General features: G+C 48.3%; 2 protein-coding genes across 2 annotated transcripts; one reads left to right on the top strand and one right to left on the bottom strand.

Annotated features, from left to right (window-relative positions):
- Positions 1 to 8,599: 8,599 nt before the first annotated feature.
- On the top strand, positions 8,600 to 15,756 carry LOC123077398 (cytochrome P450 90D2). Its single transcript, XM_044499669.1, has 8 exons — positions 8,600 to 9,065; positions 9,260 to 9,596; positions 10,710 to 10,859; positions 11,102 to 11,356; positions 12,557 to 12,646; positions 12,754 to 12,939; positions 13,250 to 13,371; positions 15,253 to 15,756. The coding sequence occupies exons 1-8, from the start codon at positions 8,824 to 8,826 to the stop codon at positions 15,338 to 15,340; spliced, it is 1,470 nt and encodes a 489-aa protein (XP_044355604.1). The 5' UTR covers positions 8,600 to 8,823; the 3' UTR covers positions 15,341 to 15,756.
- Positions 15,757 to 17,989: 2,233 nt separating this feature from the next.
- Positions 17,990 to 21,920, bottom strand: LOC123077397 (DEAD-box ATP-dependent RNA helicase 20). The gene is made up of 10 exons (XM_044499668.1): positions 21,636 to 21,920; positions 21,300 to 21,547; positions 20,258 to 20,437; positions 20,001 to 20,162; positions 19,684 to 19,838; positions 19,320 to 19,412; positions 19,128 to 19,213; positions 18,815 to 19,041; positions 18,495 to 18,728; positions 17,990 to 18,350 (listed from the first exon to the last, which is right to left on the bottom strand). Exons 1-10 carry the CDS (start codon positions 21,689 to 21,691, stop codon positions 18,301 to 18,303), a joined length of 1,491 nt encoding a protein of 496 aa, XP_044355603.1. The 5' UTR covers positions 21,692 to 21,920; the 3' UTR covers positions 17,990 to 18,300.
- Positions 21,921 to 22,024: the final 104 nt, after the last annotated feature.

The raw sequence follows: 22,024 nt of genomic DNA, 5'->3' as shown, positions 1-22,024 counted from the left end.
CAGCCTGTGTTCAAGTTAATTGGATTAGTCCTTGAATATTTCTTCTCGATCCTCCGTTCGCCTCCCATGGGAAGCCAACCCGAGTCTCAGGGGCTACTACCTATACGCAGGTACATTTTTGCAAACAAAATATAGTTGAAAGCACTACATTACAAACCTCGAAGCCTTTTAGCAGGCTCATGAAGGCTTCATTCAATCCGCTCTTCGCGGACAGAACCTTCTCAACCACCGTACCCATCAGGGTACACTGTCCCTCCGAGACAGATGCTTTTCGCAGCATATCCCGCAATATATCCGGCGTCACCGGGTCTCCAAAAGCCGCTCTGGGAGCACGACCATCCTTGGAAGGAACCCGTTCACCCGTCTCCAGAATCATCGTTGGTTGAAAATCGGACAGTCCGAGGTCTTCATTATTGGCCCCCGAATCCCGGACGGTCGGAGATCCGCCTTCGGGTACTGCCTCTTTCATCCCCTGCGCAGCTTGTTGATCAAGAAAAACCCTCCGAGATGACACTTCGGAGTCGTCCGCCTTATTAGGCGAGGAGGTCGGGGGAGGCGTCTCGCTTTCCATCATTTCTGGGAGGAGATCTCCCGAAGAAGAGGATCGCCCGGAAACACCCTGTGCAGAACTGTAAAAAACACAGGCACGTTACGTATCTCTCCGGTAATAGGAAAGGAGCGGGACGCTATTAAAGCACCCCGGATTCACTTACGGTTTGGTTGAGGGCTTGTCCTCATGATGGAGCTGTTCAACGGCGTCGCTTTCCAAACCCGAACCACTCGACGGTGGCATCTTGCCCCTCTTAGGAGACCGCCCCTCCCAACCTTCGGAGGCGGCCCTTTTCCTCCTGAATGGAGAAGGGATACTGGCTTCTCTTTCGCCTTTGTCTTCAGGCGAGGAAATGTCGATTTCTCCGGACTCAGTATCTGATTTACCTCCAGAATGAAGGTCATCCCGGGTCTTCTCACTCTCCACCTTGCCCTGCCCTGCCGGCACCTGGTACGGTGTCGGTGCCAGCATCCTTGTTAACATGAGGTCTGCTGAGTCTTCGGGAAGAGGGCTCGGACACCTAATCCGTTCCGCTTTCTTTATCCAGCCCTGTAAGAAGATGGTTTGCTCAGTATCGTACTACAGGACATCTGATGATGAGGTGTTCGGTGGATGAGTACTTACCGGGGTGTCTGGATGGTTACAGTCTAGGCCGGTATCTTCGGTGGTGTCCGGCCATTGTTTTCGCCTCCCTAAGAATAGTTCCCACGTTCCTTCGTGCGTAATGCCGAAGAAGTGCTGAAGGGTCTGTGGCCCTTCCGGGTTAAACTCCCATACGCGGAGAGGCCATCGCTGGCACGGCAGGGTCCGGCGGACTAGCATTACCTGAATAACGTTGACAATATTGATGTCCTTCTCAATGAGGCTTCGGATGCGACTTTGCAGAGTCCGCACCTCGTCAATTGATCCCCAGTGCAACCCCTTATTGATCCACGATGCAAGCTGAGTTGGGGGGTTGGATCGAAACGCAGGCACAGCTGCCCACTTGGAACCACGGGGCTCGGTGATATAGAACCACCCCTGCTGCCATAAGTCGGAAGATTCTTTGAAAGATCCTGTCAGCCAGATAGCGCTGGTGAGCTTGCTCACTGAGGCACCACCACACTCCGCCTGCTCCCCCTCTATCACTTGTGGTTTTACATTGAAGGTCTTGAGCCACAAGCCGAAGTGTGGAGGGATTCGGAGGAAGGCTTCGCACGTGGCGATAAACGCGGAGATGAGAAGGACAGAGTTCGGGGCGAGATCGTGAAAATCTAACCCATAATAGAACATGAGCCCCCGAACAAAGGGATTGAGGGCGAACCCCAATCCTCGGAGGAAGTGGGAAACAAACACGACCCTCTCGTCGGATCTGGGGGTAGGGATAACCTGCCCCTCCGCGGGAAGCCGGTGGAGAATTTCCGCGGTCAGGTATCTGGCCGCCCGAAGCTTTGCGACATCCTCCTCTGTGACAGAAGAAACCACCCACCGGCCTTGACGGCTGGATCCGGACATGGCTTGGGCTTACGGGGGGTGAGACCTGGGTGTTGGAACTCGAGGTAGTAAGAGTCGAGGAAGCAGCAAGCGTGGGGAGGAAAGGCGGGTCTGTGCTCCTTTATAAAGGCCGAGAATATCGAATGCCTCCTCCCGGGCCTTAAACTTTGGCTATTCCCAAGAACTTGTACCCTAAGGACGGTTGGGTTACCCACGTCTGTATTGATAAAAGAATCCCTTAATAAGGGGACACGATCTCTGCTTGGATAAGACGTGTCAATGACAACCGCATTTCGAAACGTGGGGTCGCAGGTGAAACAACGATTCGAAATTATGATCGGGCGGACGTGATGTCATGCTGTAAAAAGTTGTCGGCGGATTGGACTCGTGGAGTATTATATTCTCTCTGCGGTTGTATATGGTGTGTGTGTGACAGGTCCGGATACAATCATCGCGGCCGGAGGCTATCTTGGAGTTCGGAAAGAAGGGAACCCGCCTTGCAATGCCGAAGACAAATCTGCGCGCCAGACTCCTCGTCACTGAAGCCAGGTTCAGGGGCTACTGAGGGAGTCCTGGACTAAGGGGTCCTCGAGCGTCCGGCCTGTTAGCCATGGGCCGGACTGATGGGCTGTGAAGATATGAAGACCGAAGACTGCACCCGTGTCCGGATGGGACTCTCCTTGGCGTGGAAGGCAAGCTTGGTGACCGGATATGTAGATTCCTTTCTTTGTAACCGACCTTGTGTAACCCTAGATCTCCCCGGTGTCTATATAAACCGGAGGACTTAGTCCGGAAAGAGAGAGATTCATGACCATAGTCATACAGGCTAGACTTCTAGGGTTTAGCCATTACGATCTCGTGGTAGATCAACTCTTGTAATACTCATATCCATCAAGATCAATCAAGCAGGAAGTAGGGTATTACCTCCATAGAGAGGGCCCGAACCTCGGTAAACATCGTGTCCCCTGTCTCCTGTTACCATCGACCTTAGACGCACAGTTCGGGACCCCCTACCCGAGATCCGCCGGTTTTGACACCGACAACGGTCATCATCGGAAGTGGGCCCGGTTGTTATCACTCCGGGGTTGCCGGATCATAACACGTAGTAGGTGACTATAACTTGCAAAATCGGATCTAAAACATCGATATAATGATGATAACATAAACGGTTCAGATCTGAGTTCATGGCACCCGGGCCCAAAGTGACAAGTATTAAGCATAGCAAAGTCATAGCAACATCAATCTAGGAACATAGTAGATACTAGGGATCAAGCCCTAACAAAACTAACTCGATTACATGATGAACCTCATCCAACTCCTCACCGACTAGCGAGCCTACGAAGGAATTACTCACTCCCGGTGGGGAGTATCATGGAATTGGCGATGGAGATGGGTTGGTGATGACGAAGAACGAAGATCCCCCTCTCCGGAGCCCCAAACAGACTCCAGATTTGCCCTCTCGGGGAAGAACAGGGCTTGGCGGCGGCTCCGTCTCGTGGATCGCGATAATTCTTTCTCCCTGATTTTTTTCTCCAAAAATAGGATTTTATAGCGTTGGTTTCAGGGTCTGCGGGGCCACCAGGTGGGGACAACCCACCTGGGCGCGCTAGGAGAGGGGGCGCGCCCTGGTGGGTTGTGCCCACCCAGGTGCCCCTCTCCGGTAGGTCTTGGCTCCAGAAATTCTTATTATTGATATAAAAAATCCTCGCAAAGTTTCGTTCCATTCCGAGAACTTTTATTTCTGCACAAAAACAACACCATGGTAGTTCTGCTGAAAACAACGTCAGTCCAGGGTTAGTTTCATTCAAATCATGCAAATTAGAGTCCAAAACAAGAGGAAAAGCGTTAGGAAAAGTAGATACATTGGAGACGTATCAGTAACAAATTCCGTCCATCACCTGCATCCTCAAGATATCACGTTGGCGATGTTCTACTTCGTCCGGGACGTCAACTCCGCCAAGGATGCGCTCGAGCCTGGCCACCACATCATCGGGATCGAGGTTGACACGGCCGTCGCGGGAAATGTTGAAGCCGCAGACTGCCTGTGTCTTGACTGAATCGCAGAGGTTCTCTGCCCATTCTTTGCAGGGCATCAGGCTCTCGATGAGCACTGGTGACGGCGGCTCTTCGGGTGGGTCGTCGATCATGCCACCGAGCAGCTATGGATCTTTTGCACGGTGGATGGCAAACTGCTCATCACACCTATGTCAATTGTGCGCCCAAGGACTGTCACGTCGATATCGCTGCCGATGGGCCATGGTGCCTGCACCGGCCGATGAAGCTCTTGCTCCCCGACCTGCTCTGGCTCGTTCTCCTCGCCGAAGATGTAACGCGGGTAGGCATCTACGTCGAAGCTTTGGTCGTTGCCTGGCATGCTTGAAATAACTAATGGTAGATGGGTGAGGACTAGATCTACGCAGAGTGTCACGACGGTGCGTTGCCGCCTGGGTTATATGCAGCAAGCCATTAGCTGGTGGCGGGAAACCGATGAGGGAAGAGGCATGGATTTTACAATTCACCCATGTGGAGCGCGGGAAGACTAAGTGGAGCACACACACAACCCGAATACTGTATCCGGTGCCACGTGTTATTTATCACACACGTGTTAATATAAGGAAACGTATGTGTAACTTACTAATCATCGCACACGAGTACTCGCAGACGCATCGTGTGTGATACTCCTAGCCACCGCAAGCAACTAGTTTGCATTTTTCAAAGTTTTTTGTACACACAGAATCGCACATGAACTAACTGTATTAACCGTCTGGGTTGTAATTTCTCATCGCAAACAGTTCATCTGAGTCGGTTGTTTGCCACGTATCACACACATCTTGTTAAGTTCAACCATTTCTGTTGTGTTCCCTAATCGAAAACAGTTCGTTCGAGTGAACCGTATGCCGTATATCACACACATCTTGATCTGGCTAACCGTTTCTGTTTCACTCCCTAATAGCAAACAGTTCATCGGAGTGAACTGTATGCCATTTATCGCACACATTGATATGGTTGCCCGTTTTTGTTGTTTTGCCTCATCGCAAACAGGTCGAATGGATTAATCGTGTGCCCTGCATCGCACAGGCAACTAAAATTTGAACCGTGTTTGATGGCTCCGCCATCGCAAACGTTTTGCACCTTTTTGATGGTTTTTTTACTTACCCGTTTGCGATGAATGCATCGCACACAGTTTCGTCAAAGGGTATCTGATCGTAGTGTCACGTTAGCAGCATCCTGCAGTAGTGTCAAGCTATGCAGAGCTTGAAAAGAGTGCATAAATAATGGCAAAACGTTGATTAATTTATGTCTCGCACCATTTTTGGCACTCAATGTTTTCATTTTTTTAGGAGAAGTCATGCCCAGTTTTTTTTCGTCCATCCATACTCTTTAATGTTCATGATATAGTCATGAACTTTATATACATACTAGATTATTCACTGCGCATTGTTGCGGGGCTTCATAAGCACATGATGTAAAACTTTAAAGTTAAATAATAAATGTGTTCATATATTGGAAACAAAATAGGACAATGGACATAGTGATGGAAAGCAGACAACAATATAGAAGCTACTTATGAAATTTATTATATACATTGGCGGCTAAAAACTCTTGACGACGTGACGTAATATGCATGTTTATAATAAATAACAAGTGAATGATCTAGAATCTGAGGTGCAATACTTGTGTTGTGGCAAGTGCTTGTAGATGAGCCTTTTCCTTGATATGAATGATAGATAACAAAATCTAAGGAGATATGCATGCCAGTAAAATAAAAAGCTACATACAGATTAGCTGCATAAATGTCTTCTTGTTCTTGGCTTGCACCTCTATAGTCGAATCTAGATCAAATGTAGCAAACACAAACCAGCTGTTGGAAACTTTAAGACTTTATGGTGATCAAAATGACATTTATTGTCACTACAACAACTATATCATGGAGATCTTGTTATCATGGCTATGTTTGAGGGGCTCATAAAAAAAAGAGGTGGATATAATTTGATGTTAGATGGTTCTCCTACTTAGATATAACAAAGTTGTACATAATTAGTTGATGTTTCATATACGTAATTATTTGGTAGACTTTTATTCTTTTGATCTGTTATCCATACAGAGTGATCATTTTTTATTTGGAGCGCTCAAACTATGTGGGGCTTCAAAATGAGTGTCAAAATTATGGTGAGTCATTGATTAATTCTTGTTTCTCAACATTTCTGGCACTCAATGTTATCATTTTTAGCAAAAGTCATGTCCATTTTTTTCTTAGATTCATAATTTTTAATGCTTATTTTATTGTTGTAATCATTGAGTTATTCCATAACATCATGCAATCAACTATGTGATATCTATTTAGTTTTTGAACATGAACGTAGGCAACAAACGAAGCATGCCAATGGTGTGGCGACAACAAGCAAGGTGCGTGGCACAAGATTCATCTCACTTTGTGATGAAATCTGCGTAGACCTCTAGGAGGACTTTATGGAGTGGACGGTACGTTCTGATTCAACTGCTGTTGTGGCTCATCAATTGCTAACGCATATAAAGTTGCAACCATAATTGTCTAATTGTTGTTTTTCTTTTAATTATGCTCAGCGTCTTCCTTGTTGGGGAAGGGTCGAGTTCATGCATGTGCAAACCTGGCCATCGATGTGGAGGGTAAAGTTCAGTTTGACATGGCCTTGTTTCATAATGGCGATGACTTGACCCTTAGTGTCACCAACGAGGCACACACAACGTATTTCAGTGGTCCAAGTTTGATTGATCCCTCAATATTCAGGACATGCTCCTCTGCAAGCTCCGCATTTGCTAAGGAGGGTTGCATCATCGCCATTTCATCCTCATATTTGTACTCCTCATCCAATGAGGACGGCTCCATGAAGTTGTTATAGAAGTATTCTTTGTCTGACATCGTGTTTGCTTCGATGTAAGGAAAAATGTCTACAACTTTGCTATGGAATTTTCATAAACACTTGTCGGGCGTGCTGTACGCCGTGGACGGCAACTGCAGGGGAAGAGGATACCTGGGCAGCGGACGAACGAGGGGGGATCGACGGTGTTGGTAAATCGGCCTTGGTGCTCTGGTGGAGCGGCGGAGGTACTATAAGGCCTGGGTGTCCGGTCGGGTGGAGTGGCCGGGAAGGGGCGGAGACATAGCAAGGGGGAGGGACAGAGGGAAAACAATATGTGCTTCGAGTGGGCCAAGGTTGTCGGAGTTCTATGTGGCGGAAGCCCGGACTCCCACAAACCTCTACCAGCTTTGCATCCGGTTTGCGAGCATTTGGATGCACGGACGCATCCGGGGACGTTTGCGGCTCTGTGTTGGATGGCAAAAAACGTCCAGACAACCAGTCCAAACATTTGTGGGTGTTTTAAGGCAGGGCATTCGAGATGCCCTTATGAGGGCACAATAGCTCTACGTGGCGGGCGTCAAAGGTAGCGATGTTATTTGATCGAGCGTGGAAGGAAGAAGTGTTCGTGCGGAAGGATACGACACGACCTTACCCGCACTAGCACTCCCCTTTTGCCCAACAACTAGCTAATTTCCCGTGCATTCCAACGGATGCATACATATTCTAGTGGTTCAGAACTAATCATATCATGCCTTACACCCACCATATTTTGGATTTTGATAAGATTCAATTTGATTTGAGTATGGGTAGGGGAATGCAAGGATTTTTTTTATTTAGTTGAGGTTTTGATAAGATTTAATTTGATTTGCTTATTCGTAGGTGAAGGAAAGAAAGTTTCGATTTAGTTGTGATTTTGAGAAGATTTGATTTCATATACTTAATATACGATGTGATTTTGGGAAAGTACTGATTTGGTTTAGATTATTTCAAGTTACCCAATTTATGTTGGTTTTAATTTTGTGCAAAAAAATCAACAAAAATCCGAGAAGGAAGGGGATGCGTGGGGAGGAAAAACCGAGGAAGGAGGGGAGGCGACGAAACCAACTCCCCTTTAATACCTTTATTATTAAATTAATAATTAATAGTAGATATCCTTTTGAGATTAGTAGTTATTAATTAATAATGAATAGCAGAGATCTTTTTTAGCTTAGTATTAACTCCCCTTTAATACATTTTTTAATAAATAATTAATAGTAGAGATCTTTTTTAGATTAGTACTCTCTCCGTCCGGAAATACTTGTCAAAGAAATGGAAGTATCTAGACATATTTTAGTTCTAGATACATCTATTTTTATTCATTTTTCTGACAAGTATTTCAGGATGGAGGGAGTATTTATTAGTACTAATTAATAGTAGTGATTTAATAGCAGAGATATCCTTGTTGGGCCCCACATGTGATTTAGGTGAAGGAAAGAAACTTGTCTTGGCATCGCTCGTCACCAGCATCGGTTCTGCTCGGGACTCACAATCTCCCGGACAGCGGACAGAGAAAAAGAAACACACAAAAATAGCGAAGGAAGATATATTTAGCCAGTACTCCGTCCGTAGTACCAGCACTGTGCCACGATACACAATGATAGATAGATGTGGGGACTAAGCAAAAAACATATACTACTATACGAAATCTCAATCCCCCCAATTGCTTATTCAGAAAATCTCTCTCCTCCTCTCTCGCCTCCGCCCGTACCTTTTGCGCTTGGCTGCTGCCAATTCTTTCTATTCCTCCCCAGTCGCCTACATATAAGTGCTCCTCCCCTCTGAACCTCTCGTCCTCTCGTAGTCGCGTATCTCCACCTCCACTACACCACACCATCAGAAGCCCGGCCGGCACGGTCGGTGCAAGGATAGCTGCAGACACACGCCCACACAGACACGGTGTGACAGCAATTGCCACCGGCGATGTCCGTTTCTTGGCCGGCGCCGTCGACGTGCGCGGCCGCCGGGGCCCTGCTGGCCGCCGCATGGCTGCTGTGCTTCAGGCTGCTCCCGGCCGCGGCCAGGCCGAGAAGGCGGGCGATGAAGACAGAGGCGCAGCTCCCTCCCGGCAGCTTCGGGTGGCCGGTCGTCGGCGAGACGCTGGACTTCGTCTCCTGCGCCTACTCCCCGCGCCCCGAGGCGTTCGTGGACAAGCGCCGCCTCCGGTGAGTGAAATTAAGCCGTCAGGCCCGTCTCTTTTCCCTGGCGCAGCACAGTGGCGGCACGCGTGCGCGTGGCATCATCCGTCGATGCCATGCCATGCCATGGCATGCCAGCGCGCGCGCATGCACGTGCGTGCGTGCGTGCGTGGTACTGTAACTGACACGGACCATCGGCGCGGCGGGGCGCGTGCATGCAGGTACGGCGGCGCGGTGTTCCGGTCGCACCTGTTCGGGTCGGCGACGGTGGTGACGGCGGACGCGGAGGTGAACCGGTTCGTGCTGCAGAGCGACGCGCGGTCGTTCGTGCCGTGGTACCCGCGGTCGCTGACGGAGCTCATGGGCAAGTCCTCCATCCTGCTCATCAACGGCAGCCTGCAGCGCCGCGTCCACGGCCTCGTCGGCGCCTTCTTCAAGTCGCCGCAGCTCAAGGCGCAGGTCACCGCCGACATGCAGCGCCGCCTCGCCCCCGCGCTCGCCTCCTGGCGCCACCAGGGCCCCGGCGCCCGCCTCCGCATCCAGGACCACGCCAAGACGGTACGTCCCCCGCCTCCCGATCGATCGATAGCTCGATTTCTAGCACGACGACCACGACGACGGCGACGACGAGCGAGTCTAGCCTCTAGGTACGACGACGTGTGCGTAGGTGCGTCAGAGAGAAGGAAAGAAAGAATCGGGATGGATTGGATTGGATTGGATTACTACAAGTAGCGGTCGTATGGCGCGCGCACCGGCGTGCACACGTGCGGCGCCGTGTCACCACATGGAAGGGGAAGCCCGAAAGGGGGTGGGGTCTCTCTCTCTCCTCCCCTCGCCATGCCTCCTGTGCCGTGCGTGTGCTAGAGATAGAGAGAGAAGGGGAGGGAGGGGAGTTGGGAGACTGTGACTGTGCGGGTGCGGCATCTTAATGAGATTGTGGGGAGCTGCTGGTGCCGCCTACCCCTGTGTTTCTCCTCCCCATTCAATTCCGACCCCTCCCTACCCTCGGTGGGGCCCACACGCAGGATTTTATTATTACCACCAGCGGGCAAAGGAAAATCATCTCTCCTCGCAAGAGATGTACTGCTCCTTTTCGGAAAAAAAAGAGATGTACTGCTCCTTTTCGAAAAAAAAGAGATGTACAGCTACAGTCACAGTGATACGTACTGGTGTGAAGGAGTAGTACTTATTATACCGTGCGGTGATTTTTTTTAAAGACACACGCCTATTATAGAGGTTTATGATAAGTACTTTCTCTGTAAAGAAATATAAGATCATTTATATCACTATAGCTATAGAGGGAGTACAAAACATCCTAAAACCCTAACTTATCTACTAGCTGGAGTCGAGGCACCAGGATTTACCCAGCCCGCCACCGGCCACCGGTGCGGTAGAGGCGAATCCACATACTCGCCGGAGGGAAGAAAGACTTTTCTAGTCACCTTGCGAGGGGGAAAAGAAACGTTGCAACTTGCATGTGGTGAATTTTAGCTCCGTGTGAAAGTTTTGCGCCGAATTCACTGCATTTCAAGCAAAATCTTTTTTAGATGATTTCAAGCAAAATCTTGATGAGGAGGCGCCTTGCAATTTTACATGAAAATGATTTAAGAGTACTACTTACTGGAGGGACATGAACGAATGAATGATGAATGTGGTGTGTGCGTGTTGCAGATAGTGTTCCCGATCCTGGTGCGGGGTCTGATCGGGCTGGAGGCAGGCCCAGAGATGCAGCAGCTCAAGCAGCAATTCCAGGAATTTATTGTCGGACTCATGTCCCTTCCCATTAAGCTGCCAGGGACTAGGCTCTACAGATCCCTCCAGGTACGTACGTACTACCCTCTTTCATTTCACTCTCCACCCATCCACCCATGCATGCACACCCACACGCTGCGACTGTCTCTCCCGCCCCATGCATCTCATCTCATCTGCCAATATGGCAGCGAAACCAAAGGCATCAATGGCACAACGCCACCATCGATCGTTGTTCCTTCTGCTCACCTCTCTCTCTCTCTCTCTCTCTCTCTCTCTCTCTCTCTCTCTCTCTGGTGCGCCCGTGCGTGCAGGCCAAGAAGAGGATGGCCAGGGTGATACAGAGGATCATACAGGAGAAGAGGAGGAGGAGGGCCCTCGACGGCGGCGGCGGGCCGAGGGACGCCATCGACGTGCTCATGGGCGACGGCAGCGAGGAGCTCACCGACGAGCTCATATCCGACAACATGATCGACTTCATGATCCCCGCCGAGGACTCCGTGCCAGTGCTCATCACGCTCGCCGTCAAGTTCCTCAGCGAGTGCCCCCTCGCCCTGCAGCAGCTCGAGGTACCTGCTAAAACTCCATCTCACTGATACTACTTAGTTTCTGTCAGCATTCTGGTCAGCCGGAGCCAGAGCCTGACTGATTAATCTGAACAAATTAAAATCAACATTTTTTTTGCTGAATGTGCATGAACATCGCAACCTGCCAATTAAAGCTAGACATGAACTCGTCCTTTTACTTCTCACACAGTTCAATTCATCTGTGTTTCGAACAAAACTGGAGCTGTTTATAATTACTATAGGAGCCTGCATACTACTCCTTGAACTACCAAAAGGTCATATATTTAAAAACGGAGGGAAGAATTTTTTAAATCGTTATCATCACATAAAGGATCGTGCCAACCTTGGTCCATGCCTTTCTTGTTGGCATCTACGTGACGTGAGCGTTAGCCTATTGTTCTTATACTATCTATGTGCCTAAAAAAGTGCACCAGCCCCAACTATGCAACAAGACATGCACACACACTCACATTGTTAATGGATAATGTCAGCTACACGCACACATCCCATCGAAATTGGCCACCTTCACACTCAAGTGCTTAGCATCATGAGATGTGGCATCTAACTCGGTCGTTTCATCAGTCGTCGCTTTACTTTGGAGTTTGGACACTGTCATGCCACCTAATCCTTGTCACATAGCTTTTGACACCTGATGGCATGATGGCAAATGCTAATTTGTCCAGCTAGTGCAACCAAAATATCTACTCACGTACTACCACTGTTAACTAACTTCCACCCTATGGAAAACTATGTTGCACAGAACAGCATTATTGGTAAATCAAACCAATCACTATTGCTGTTTCCGAAGTAGTACATGTATGTTTCTGAGATACAGTTTCATCAGCTGGTGAAACAGAAGGGCCGGCCGTGAACATTCCCTAGCTAGCATGTGGTACATCCTATTGCGCAAGCAGCAGCAGCAGCAGCAGCAGCAGCAGCAGCATCATGCCATTCACTAGTTTCCATTTACAGCGCTACAGTGCGCAGAAATTACTCGTGTGTCGACTCTGTTTCTGTCTCTTGATGCCATGTGAACAATGAACTCATTCAAGCCTCCGCGGGCCAAGTACTGTTAGGGAACATGCCTAGCTAGGTAGCCATCTCGATTTTCCTGCGGTAGAAAAAATTTGGAACTTTTGATTTCAGTACTGTACTAATTATTTTTATGCGACAATGATTGGTGACACATTTTGACGGTGCCAGGAGGAGAACATGGAGCTCAAGATGAGGAAAACCGACCTGGGTGAAACCTTGCAATGGACTGACTACATGTCCTTGTCATTCACGCAGCATGTAAGAAAGAGAATACTATCAAGATTAGCACCTTGATTTACATAATATCTTCGTTTCCATCCTACCAACAACTGGATTTACATAACATTTTGGGGGCACATGTGTAGGTGATAACGGAGACGCTGCGGATCGGGAACATCATCAGCGGGATCATGCGCAAGGCGGTCCGCGACGTCGAGGTGAAGGGGCATCTCATCCCCAAAGGATGGCGCGTGTTCATGTACTTCCGGTCGGTCCACCTCGACGACATGCTCTACGAGGATCCCTGCAAGTTCAATCCATGGAGGTGGAAGGTGAGGACGAGCCCCACATTTGGTAGAGATGTTCATCCAGTTGCCACTCCTTTAGGCAGCACCAACATGATAGAGGGTTCGACGAGTGGGTCTTGTGGGACTCCTAGCATGTGGGTTTAAGTTTAAGAACACGAAATGCCGCGCAAATCATGCATGATCGATAGGAATAACCTAAAAGGAAAAATGATGAAAAATGGTGGGGGTGCTGTGCTATGCTAGTTGTGGAGCTTTATATGATTGCCATTTGATTTTGGGAAACCTAATAATGTGTGTATCGGTCTGAAAAAAATGTGTGTGTGCCAATCAACAGGAGAAGGACATGAGCACTAGCAGCTTCACCCCTTTTGGCGGTGGGCAGAGGCTGTGCCCGGGCCTGGATCTGGCCAGGCTGGAAGCTTCCATCTTTCTCCACCACTTGGTCACCAGCTTCAGGTATGTATGTATGCATGCATGGATCACTACTCGTCGCTCCCGTTCTCGTTCTCGCCCGTGCATGCATGCAAACATCACACCACCTGGCCTGCCCGCCAGCTACTCTCCGGTCCTTCATCCTTGGTTGCATGCATAAATGATCGAGAACCACTCGGATATATAGACATGTCCCTCATCTCCCCATCACATCACTTGAGCCTAGCAAATAGCTTTGTTTTTGCTTGCCATTCTAACGCACAATTAATGCATGTATATACAATGTCAAGCCGTAGTCCGGAGAGATATTTTAAGACTTGATTCGCCTGCACAACTTATTATTAGATTTTACTCCCTCCGTCCCATAATATAAGAGCATTTTCGGCACAGAGAGAGTGAGCTCGAGTGCGGGAGAACACACCATCTCCCCCTCTCAAAGGCTGTAAGATTACGCCGCGCATTCTTCGCCGAAATACTGTTTTGCGCTACGTGCATTGACGTGGGATCTGTCGACCGGGGCGGCCAATAATTTGGGAAGGGAGGTTTGGGTGTTCAATCTATGCCAGTACAGGCAGATGAAGCCTAGCTAGGGAGGTCCAGGCCGAGGCCAAGGGAAGGGACCCCTACACTACCACGCTACTACCCTACACGCGACGGACCCTGCCTATATGTGTTGGGCTTTGCGCCGAGAGAGGGGAGGGACGGGGAGGGGGTCCGTTCCGTTGGCGCGTGGGGCCACACGTGCGCGCACATGCGACGCGGCCGGCCACCAACAAGTACTATATATACCGCCGACTCCTACCATGCCATAGGGCTAGGAGAAAGGCTATATGCCTCCTACTCGTAGCGGCCGCACGCGCGCGTACGTACGTTCGTGTGGGATCGAGACCGGGCACAAGGGCACGCCGGCCGCCGCACGTGTGTACACAAGCATGTAGACGTAGTCGTCGTCGTCAACGTATGAGTGGTCAGCATCATTCATGGCCGGTGCGTGTTCGTAGCTGTGTGCGCGTGCGGCGTCGACACGACACGCGCCGCACCCCCCACCAGCACGTGCGAGGGGGGGCACCCACCCTTGTGCCTGCCGCCGCGGCGCCGGCACCCGCACGTGCCAGTCGTCGGCGGCCGCTGCCGCACAGTGCCCGCACGCTTTGGGCGGTCGGCGTAGTAGGTACAACTAGGTATGCACCAGTGGGGCGGCGGTATGATCCAAAGTCCAAGCGCACGTTGTGTACGGGCACGTCATCGGTCTATGACTATCGGCCTGTGGAGTACTCCTACGTACGTACGTACGTGCGTACTGCACTACGTGTGGTGGGAAAGTTTGGCGACATGCATGTAATGTGACGGTCGGCTCGTCTGATGGTCAAAAACACGGGTTCGACCGGCTGGATGAGATGGATGACATGCTTCGTGTCTGCTCCGGTCCGGGTCGTGACTGAGCTCGGCTGCATGGAGCCCAATAAAAAATGCGCGCGCATGCGCCTCTCACTTTGACCGGTTGCCAGGGCATGGCGCCGCTGCATGGCAGCATGGCTGTGTTTTGTTTCTTTGCATTTGTAGTACCACGACACAGCAATGGCCCTTTTATTTACGTTTTTCACCCTGGCAAGTACGTAGTAGTAGTACAATATGAGCCTGCTCGTTGCATAAAGCAGCTTGCGCCCGTCAAGATTTGCACATATTTTTTACCCTCCTGCTATGACCTATAGCATAGGAGCGTACGCAAGTGGGCACCGCACCGCACGCTAGTTATCAATAAAAACAAGCAGATTGTTGAGATGCATGGATGCGCATCGAGATCGTGTGGCTGACGGCGAGATCCACCACACCTATGTATGATGTATTATCGTTTGTTGCCTGACATGACAATGAAAATGACGTTGGATTGGAATGTGGATGCAGGTGGGTGGCCGAGGAGGACCACATCGTCAACTTCCCCACCGTGCGCCTCAAGGGAGGCATGCCCATCAGGGTCACCGCCAAAGACTAGCTGCCTGTCAATCAGACGGTCGTCCTTGATCAACTCCCCGCAGCAGCCAAGCCAGCCATGCATATACATGATGCTGCTGCTGCAAGTATGGTATCTTCCATAGCAAGGTTGAAAGGATCCTTAAAACAAGCTAGCTAGGCAACATCTGATCTGAGAGTACATAGTTATGGGCATGCATGTATAAGTGTTGTAGGGAAGGGTTAATTAGCCATGGAGTAGGTGCCACTCATCACCGTGGCTCGTTAATCATAGCCGAGGAAGAAGACTCTGACCGATGATGCATGCTGTTATACTAGTATAAGTAGTATAGTGCTTATGTCACAAGGAATAGATATCTCATCCCTGTACATGGAAGAACTTTGCCATCTGGTCTGCTCCATGGATTGAAATCCTAGGTGGTGTGCTTGCTTCTTGCATGGGTCGATCGCAACAGCGCATCGTGTTGGCTCCGAAACCCTCCCTATGGAGATTGCTAGCATTCTTGATTCTGAATGGTAGTCATCATGGTTGGTCAAGGAAAAAAAAATTTCTCCCCTCAAAAAAGAAAAGAAAATGCTAGGTGGCGTGGGTGTGATGGCAACGCAATGCAACCAGGCTGATAGGACTTCGACCGCTGCAGCAAAGCTGGGGCTGCGCCTGCTTTGCTTCGGAGCGGCGAAGAGGGAAGTACATACGGCCGAGAGAGAGAAAGTCCAACATGGAGACGATGGATGGACGGATGGACATTGTGAGTTCAGCTTTGTTGTGATCCTGCAAATGTTCAGCTGCAGCTGCGAAGAGATGCTGTCACATCCGCTGCAAGGAAGGGCAACGGAGCTGGATCCTTTTGGGGGATGCTTTCATGAGCAGACGGCTCAAGTTGCCAGGAATATAAGAACGTTTAGAACACTAAAATAGTGATCTAAACACTCTTATATTTCTTTACAGAGGGAGGGAGTAGTAGACAGTAGTATCTCAAGACCAGAGGTTTCTTCCTTTCAGCACTTGTCCTCTCTTGTTTCCATTCTGTAAGCCTGGTTTTTATGAAGCATACTAGAGGGTTTGTTTGCAACGCAAGTCATTTCTCGCGATTGCAAAGAAGATCCAGCGTCCGAAGAGGGGTCCTCCCTCTAGGCCAAGGTGTCCCGGGCGAGGTCGAATCACCAGCAGCTACTGCTACGATCTAACACCAACATCTAGCTCGGCTGGCCTCTGCTGCAGCCTCCTGACCGGTGTGCCCGGCAGCGACTAATGAGATGGGCTTTGGGGAGCACGAGAGGCAGAGCATGGGCATGGGCACAAGCTGTCTCTGTCGGGCACAATGATGATGATGATTTATATGATGCTTTACCTTCGCTCTCCCCTCCAGCTTACCTAGATAAACTTGCAGACCTGAGGTAACTTGTAGCGTTATTATTATAGCAACAACAAAAGCTGTAGTACGGACCGCAACAAGAACCAGCGGAGGCCTGCTGAATGAACCAATACATGCCCATAGATATGCGGTTGGACAAATGAAGAGGACAGATAACAACATGCCACATAATGCTAACACAAAGTGAAATGGCAGACTACAAAGGTTCAGAGAAACTGATCTAAGATCATGAGATGAAATAAGTGGGAATCCACATAGTAGTCAGGAATCGATCAAGTGGGGATAACACAAACTTTGAACTGAAAAAGAAAACAATGTGGGAGCTCGCGGGGACAAATAATGACATCGGTAAGATTGGGGCTCAAATAGGCGACTTAATGTAAATACGGATAATGATAACCGAAGAGAACTTGTAGTGCAGACTGCAGCCAACAAACTTTGAGCCCAAAGAGTAATAGACAGATTGTGCAGATGTACTAACAACATGTATATCAGGAACAACAGATTTTTTATGAAGAAATGGCGATGAGATTCACTCAGTAAGGCAGTGGTACAAAGTAACAGTGAACCTGACTGCAACAAGGGGAGTCTCTTCGTAGAAACAAAATCCGGTTTTCAGGCATCATGATAGATAACTCCAAATGACAGATGTAGTATTGTTAGACATGCAACAGCAGCAAGGACCACAAATCAATTTGTTCTGGCAGATCTTATTATTTACCATAAGATCTTGGACCAGTACAGCCAAAGCTGGTGGGAAGCTGAGGATGGTACTAACAAAGCTGTGGATATATCAGCGGCAACCGCTAGAGGGAAGCACTGCCCAGCAGGGTCATTAACTTCACACTGCAATTTTCATGTAGGGGCATTGACTTATCATGCACCCCATGCAAAATCTAAGCAAAAGAACACTATGGGACAACATTCTGACAGAGATGTTTCTTACACCGTCTGCAGAACTTTTAACTCTGTTATGGTATCAAAAGTATCCTATGTCGGGCAAACAGTAAATTAGTACACCTATCATGGCCATCTAGTTCGAACAATGCTTATGACCACAACCTTATGAAGGAAAGCTGTGACCATCCATACCATACGATCTGCATTTATCGTGACATGGTGAGAGGGGGGAAAATCCCACTGTAACGATCGGAAGAAACCCCACTCTAGGTTCCAGCTGAAATCCCCAACAGCTATTTCGCATTAGTGGTGCTGGTAACACAAGAGGAAAACAAACAGAAGAGGAACTGCACAAAACTAATGATGCATTGATATTCAGTATTACGGACCCAACGTAGGTGAATGCGGTATTATGGAAATAAATTAGGTCATGTATTGACATTGATGGGACCCAAAATATGAGTTTCGCTGTGACTCAGCAAAACTGACAGCTGAACTATTTTCTACTGAAACTGCATGATTGTGACACATTTCTAGCTATTAGACAGAATGGGTGAAAAAGTTTCAGTCAACACAGCATGGTATCCAAAGTAAATAAATCCACCTTTACCGGACACTAGCCAAAAGATCCAGTGAGCCAGAAATACATGATCATCCACAAAGAAAGGTCAAATATCGCTGTTTGCAACAACTGAATATTTTAATGTCAGCTCCATGAACGACCACCTCCATGCCCTCTGTATCTATCACGATGACCTGCAAAATGCAATAATAATCAGACCCGACTGAACAAGATGGCTTTCAACAATGTCTTGGGGTAAACAAAATAATGGGTGCAGAACAAAGAATCAGCAGATCTGAATATCTTGAAAAAGAAAAGTAATCGAACAGAAAACTTACCCAAAGAAGGAGGTGGTGCACCACGGCCCATATTAGCTAATTCAGGGCTGACCTTCTGTCCGGCTTCAACTAAAATGCTAATAAGATCCTTGGCAAATCTGGCGTTAGCAGCCGTGAAAAAGCTGTAGGCTGTCCCTGTTGCTCCAGCTCTGCCAGTTCGACCAATGCGATGAACATAATCCTCCAGAGACCCCGGAAAGTCATAGTTAATGACATACTTGACATCCTTAACATCTGTTTTCAAGATATACAGAACACATATTAATCTCCCTGTGTTACATAATTTTTAACTTATTGTTTCTGAGGGAATTTCTGTATACCTAAGCCTCGAGCAGCAACATCAGTAGCTGTCATAATGGGGCTTTTCCCTGACTTGAATTCAGAAAGAACCCAATCTCTTTCAGCTTGGCTCTTGTCACCATGGATAGACAGAGCAGGCCAACCATCCATTCGAAGCTGTCTGGTGATCTGATCGCACCCTTTCTTGGTGTCCATGAATATTAAAATTCGGCTGCCATCCATTATATCCTCCAGTAGATTGACCAACCTTTATGTCACAATGGTTCAGTATTAAGGCGCTGTATTAGCATTTTGAGTACATATTATGAAATTGAAAATGAAACAGAATCCTACTTGTTATACTTCTGGCTCTCAGATAATATCTCTACATGCTGACAAATGGCATGATTAGCTTTCAGTTCTTCAGAACCAATTATAACCTGCATCACACCAAATTAAAATTTGCTGAAATGCAACACATAAAGTCATATACTAGCAGTATGTAAGAAATCCGCTAGCAAAACGAACTGTGGGTACAATGTTCACCTTGTATGGATCAAAAAGGAAAGTCCTTGCTAGCAGCTCAACTTCCTTTGGCCAGGTAGCACTCCAGTAAAGAGTTTGTCGATCTGGACGAATCTGAAGCATATAATCTTTTGACATCATTTTTTAGACTTGCCAAGTTTCAGTGAAGCCAATACTAATATTGATGGGTAATGGATAATAACTATATGGTGGATAAATGATTTTGACAACCTCATCATAATAACTCAATTTATAGCGAAAATGACAGTGTGCAAGTCAAAAAGGCACACATCAAATGGAGAAGATCAGAACATTGATTTGTACATACATTCAGGATTTACCCTATAATGCAATAATCATGTTGTAAGAAAAGGAAGAGGTGTACCTGAGAAACAATTTTCTTAATCTGAGGTTCAAAACCCATGTCTAGCATTCGATCTGCCTCGTCTAAAACAAGGTATGTGACCCTCCGCAAATTTGTGTGATGTGATTCCATCATATCAATTAGTCTTCCTGGCGTGGCTATAATAATTTCAACACCTAACACAAGAACAATCAGACTATCACCAGCCATGTAAAGAACCAACAAAAACCAACACAAATAGCAAGTAACTAAATCAATTGAGTATAGACAAACAGAAAATCCTTTCAAACAGGCACATGTAGTCATGCACACGTGAGTGAGGGGGGAGGGGGGAGAACCTTTTTGAAGATCACGAACTTGAGGACCTTTTGGGACACCACCATATATGCATGTGCTTTTTATCTTTGATGATGCACCAAATTTTGTTGTCTCCTGCTGTATCTGGACAGCAAGTTCACGTGTAGGGGCTAACACAAGAACAATCGGACCATCACCAGGAGCTTGAATAACAAAGAATGTATCAGCCTTTCAGATTATTATTATCCAGAATGATTCCAGGAAAGTAAATCAAGAAATATAAGCAGCGTATTCGCACCTAGAATAGGCTGAGCATTAACATGAACAATGGCAGGTAAAAGGTAAGCAAGTGTTTTTCCAGATCCTGTTTCAGCAATGCCAATAAGATCACGCCCCTTCAGTGCCATTGGCCAACCTTGTGACTGGATAGGGGTAGGTTCTGTAAAGCCAGCTTTTGTGATTTCTTGCAACACGTATTCTGCAAAAAAGAAATGAAGGGCCTTAGGTAAGTAAGTGGAAACAAAGGCTGTGAGATGATAAACCTAAGGAAGCATCAACAAAATAATAATCATGTATCTACGAATAGCAACATTTTCTTAAACAAACAGCACAGTTCTATACATAAAGAATATAAATTTAAGAACAAAGGTGGAGAAAAACAAAGGCCGGCGTCAAAGGGCATCATAATATGGTGCTACAATTTCTCCAGATGCATGAGCTTTCTGATTATAATGTGATGCAGTGTGAGGACTTGGAAATTCCCAGTTGGCAAAAAAGTAATATAGATATTTTTACCACTTTGTTTTCAGTTCATCAAACACATATGCATCACGTATCTTCAAAGCAATGAAAATAAAAATCTAAACTTCCTGGCCGTAACTGCAGTGATTGGCACGTGCAATAGCAGGATAACCAGTGCTATTAGGCCCTAATATCCTATGTTGATTACTCACATATGTAGGCAATGGGAGAGCTAACTAGCTAAAATTTGTGATTCAATGAGAATCACTGCTTCAAAGGGCAAGCCTTTTCCCAATCAGCTAACAGGGCCAACTCAGCCCAGTGACATGAGGGTACTTGCTAGAATTACATATAGGTGCATCAATATTATGCTTTTTGAGTGTGGTATGATAGAAACAGAGCATCATGTGATACAAGGAGGCGCATAGCTAAATGAAGGCGTTCCTGTTATTCGATTTTAAGTAATTCAACACAGATGCTAACGAGCACTTATCCTACTCCCTGCTGATTCAATCAAATTTGTGCGTCTGAAAGACTGCAACACAACAGTAGCGCACGGGGAGAGAAGGGGCTACGAACGAAGAACGCCATGGCCTAACCTGGGAAGCCGACGTCGCGGAAGTCGCGCACCGGCTTGGGCACGTCGTTGCCCTCGACGGTGATCTCCCGGCGGCGGCGGTAGGCCTCGACCTCCTCCGCCGTCATGCCGGCCACCGCGGGAACCTCCACGTAGAAGTTCTTCTCGAACCGCGGCAGCCCGTCCAGCTCCGCCGCGGCCGCCGCGGCGGCAGCATCCGGCTTTCCCGACGGCGCGAACGCCCTCGTCCCGCCACCGAACGCCCCCTCACTGCCAACACGGGCAAAATAGGTAACCAGCCGGACCTAGAGCCAGGATTATTAGGGGTACTGTTAGGGTTTGGAGCGGAGCGGGTTACCTGCGGCGGTCGCGGTAGGAGCTGGGGTCCGCCGCACGGCCGTCGAAGCGGCTCATGGCGGCGGTCGCCGGCGGCAGCTAGGGTTTAGCGGCGGGCGGTGGGGGCCCGGCTCCGGTGAGGGTGCGCCGAGGCGGTGGAGCGTTCGATTCGGCAGGCCGAGGAATTCTAGAAGAAGCAAGCAAAGCTGATGGCGGCGGCGCGGCGGAGGCGATTCGAATTGGAAGTGAAGCGGAGGCGGCGGGTTCAACAGGCGAGCTCCGCGTGCGGCATTCGGGTAGAGCTCGAGAGATTTTACCCTCGTAGGCGTATTTCCCACAAATACGCAACCCGACTTACGAAACGTCTTCCCATGTCTAACGGAAGCGTAAACTGGTAATGAGTGCACTGGC

Source organism: Triticum aestivum, chromosome 3D (assembly GCF_018294505.1).
Source record: "Triticum aestivum cultivar Chinese Spring chromosome 3D, IWGSC CS RefSeq v2.1, whole genome shotgun sequence".
Taxonomy (NCBI): Eukaryota; Viridiplantae; Streptophyta; class Magnoliopsida; order Poales; family Poaceae; genus Triticum; species Triticum aestivum.
Note: the sequence above shows the minus strand (reverse complement) of the source record. Positions and strands in the feature narration are given on the sequence as shown.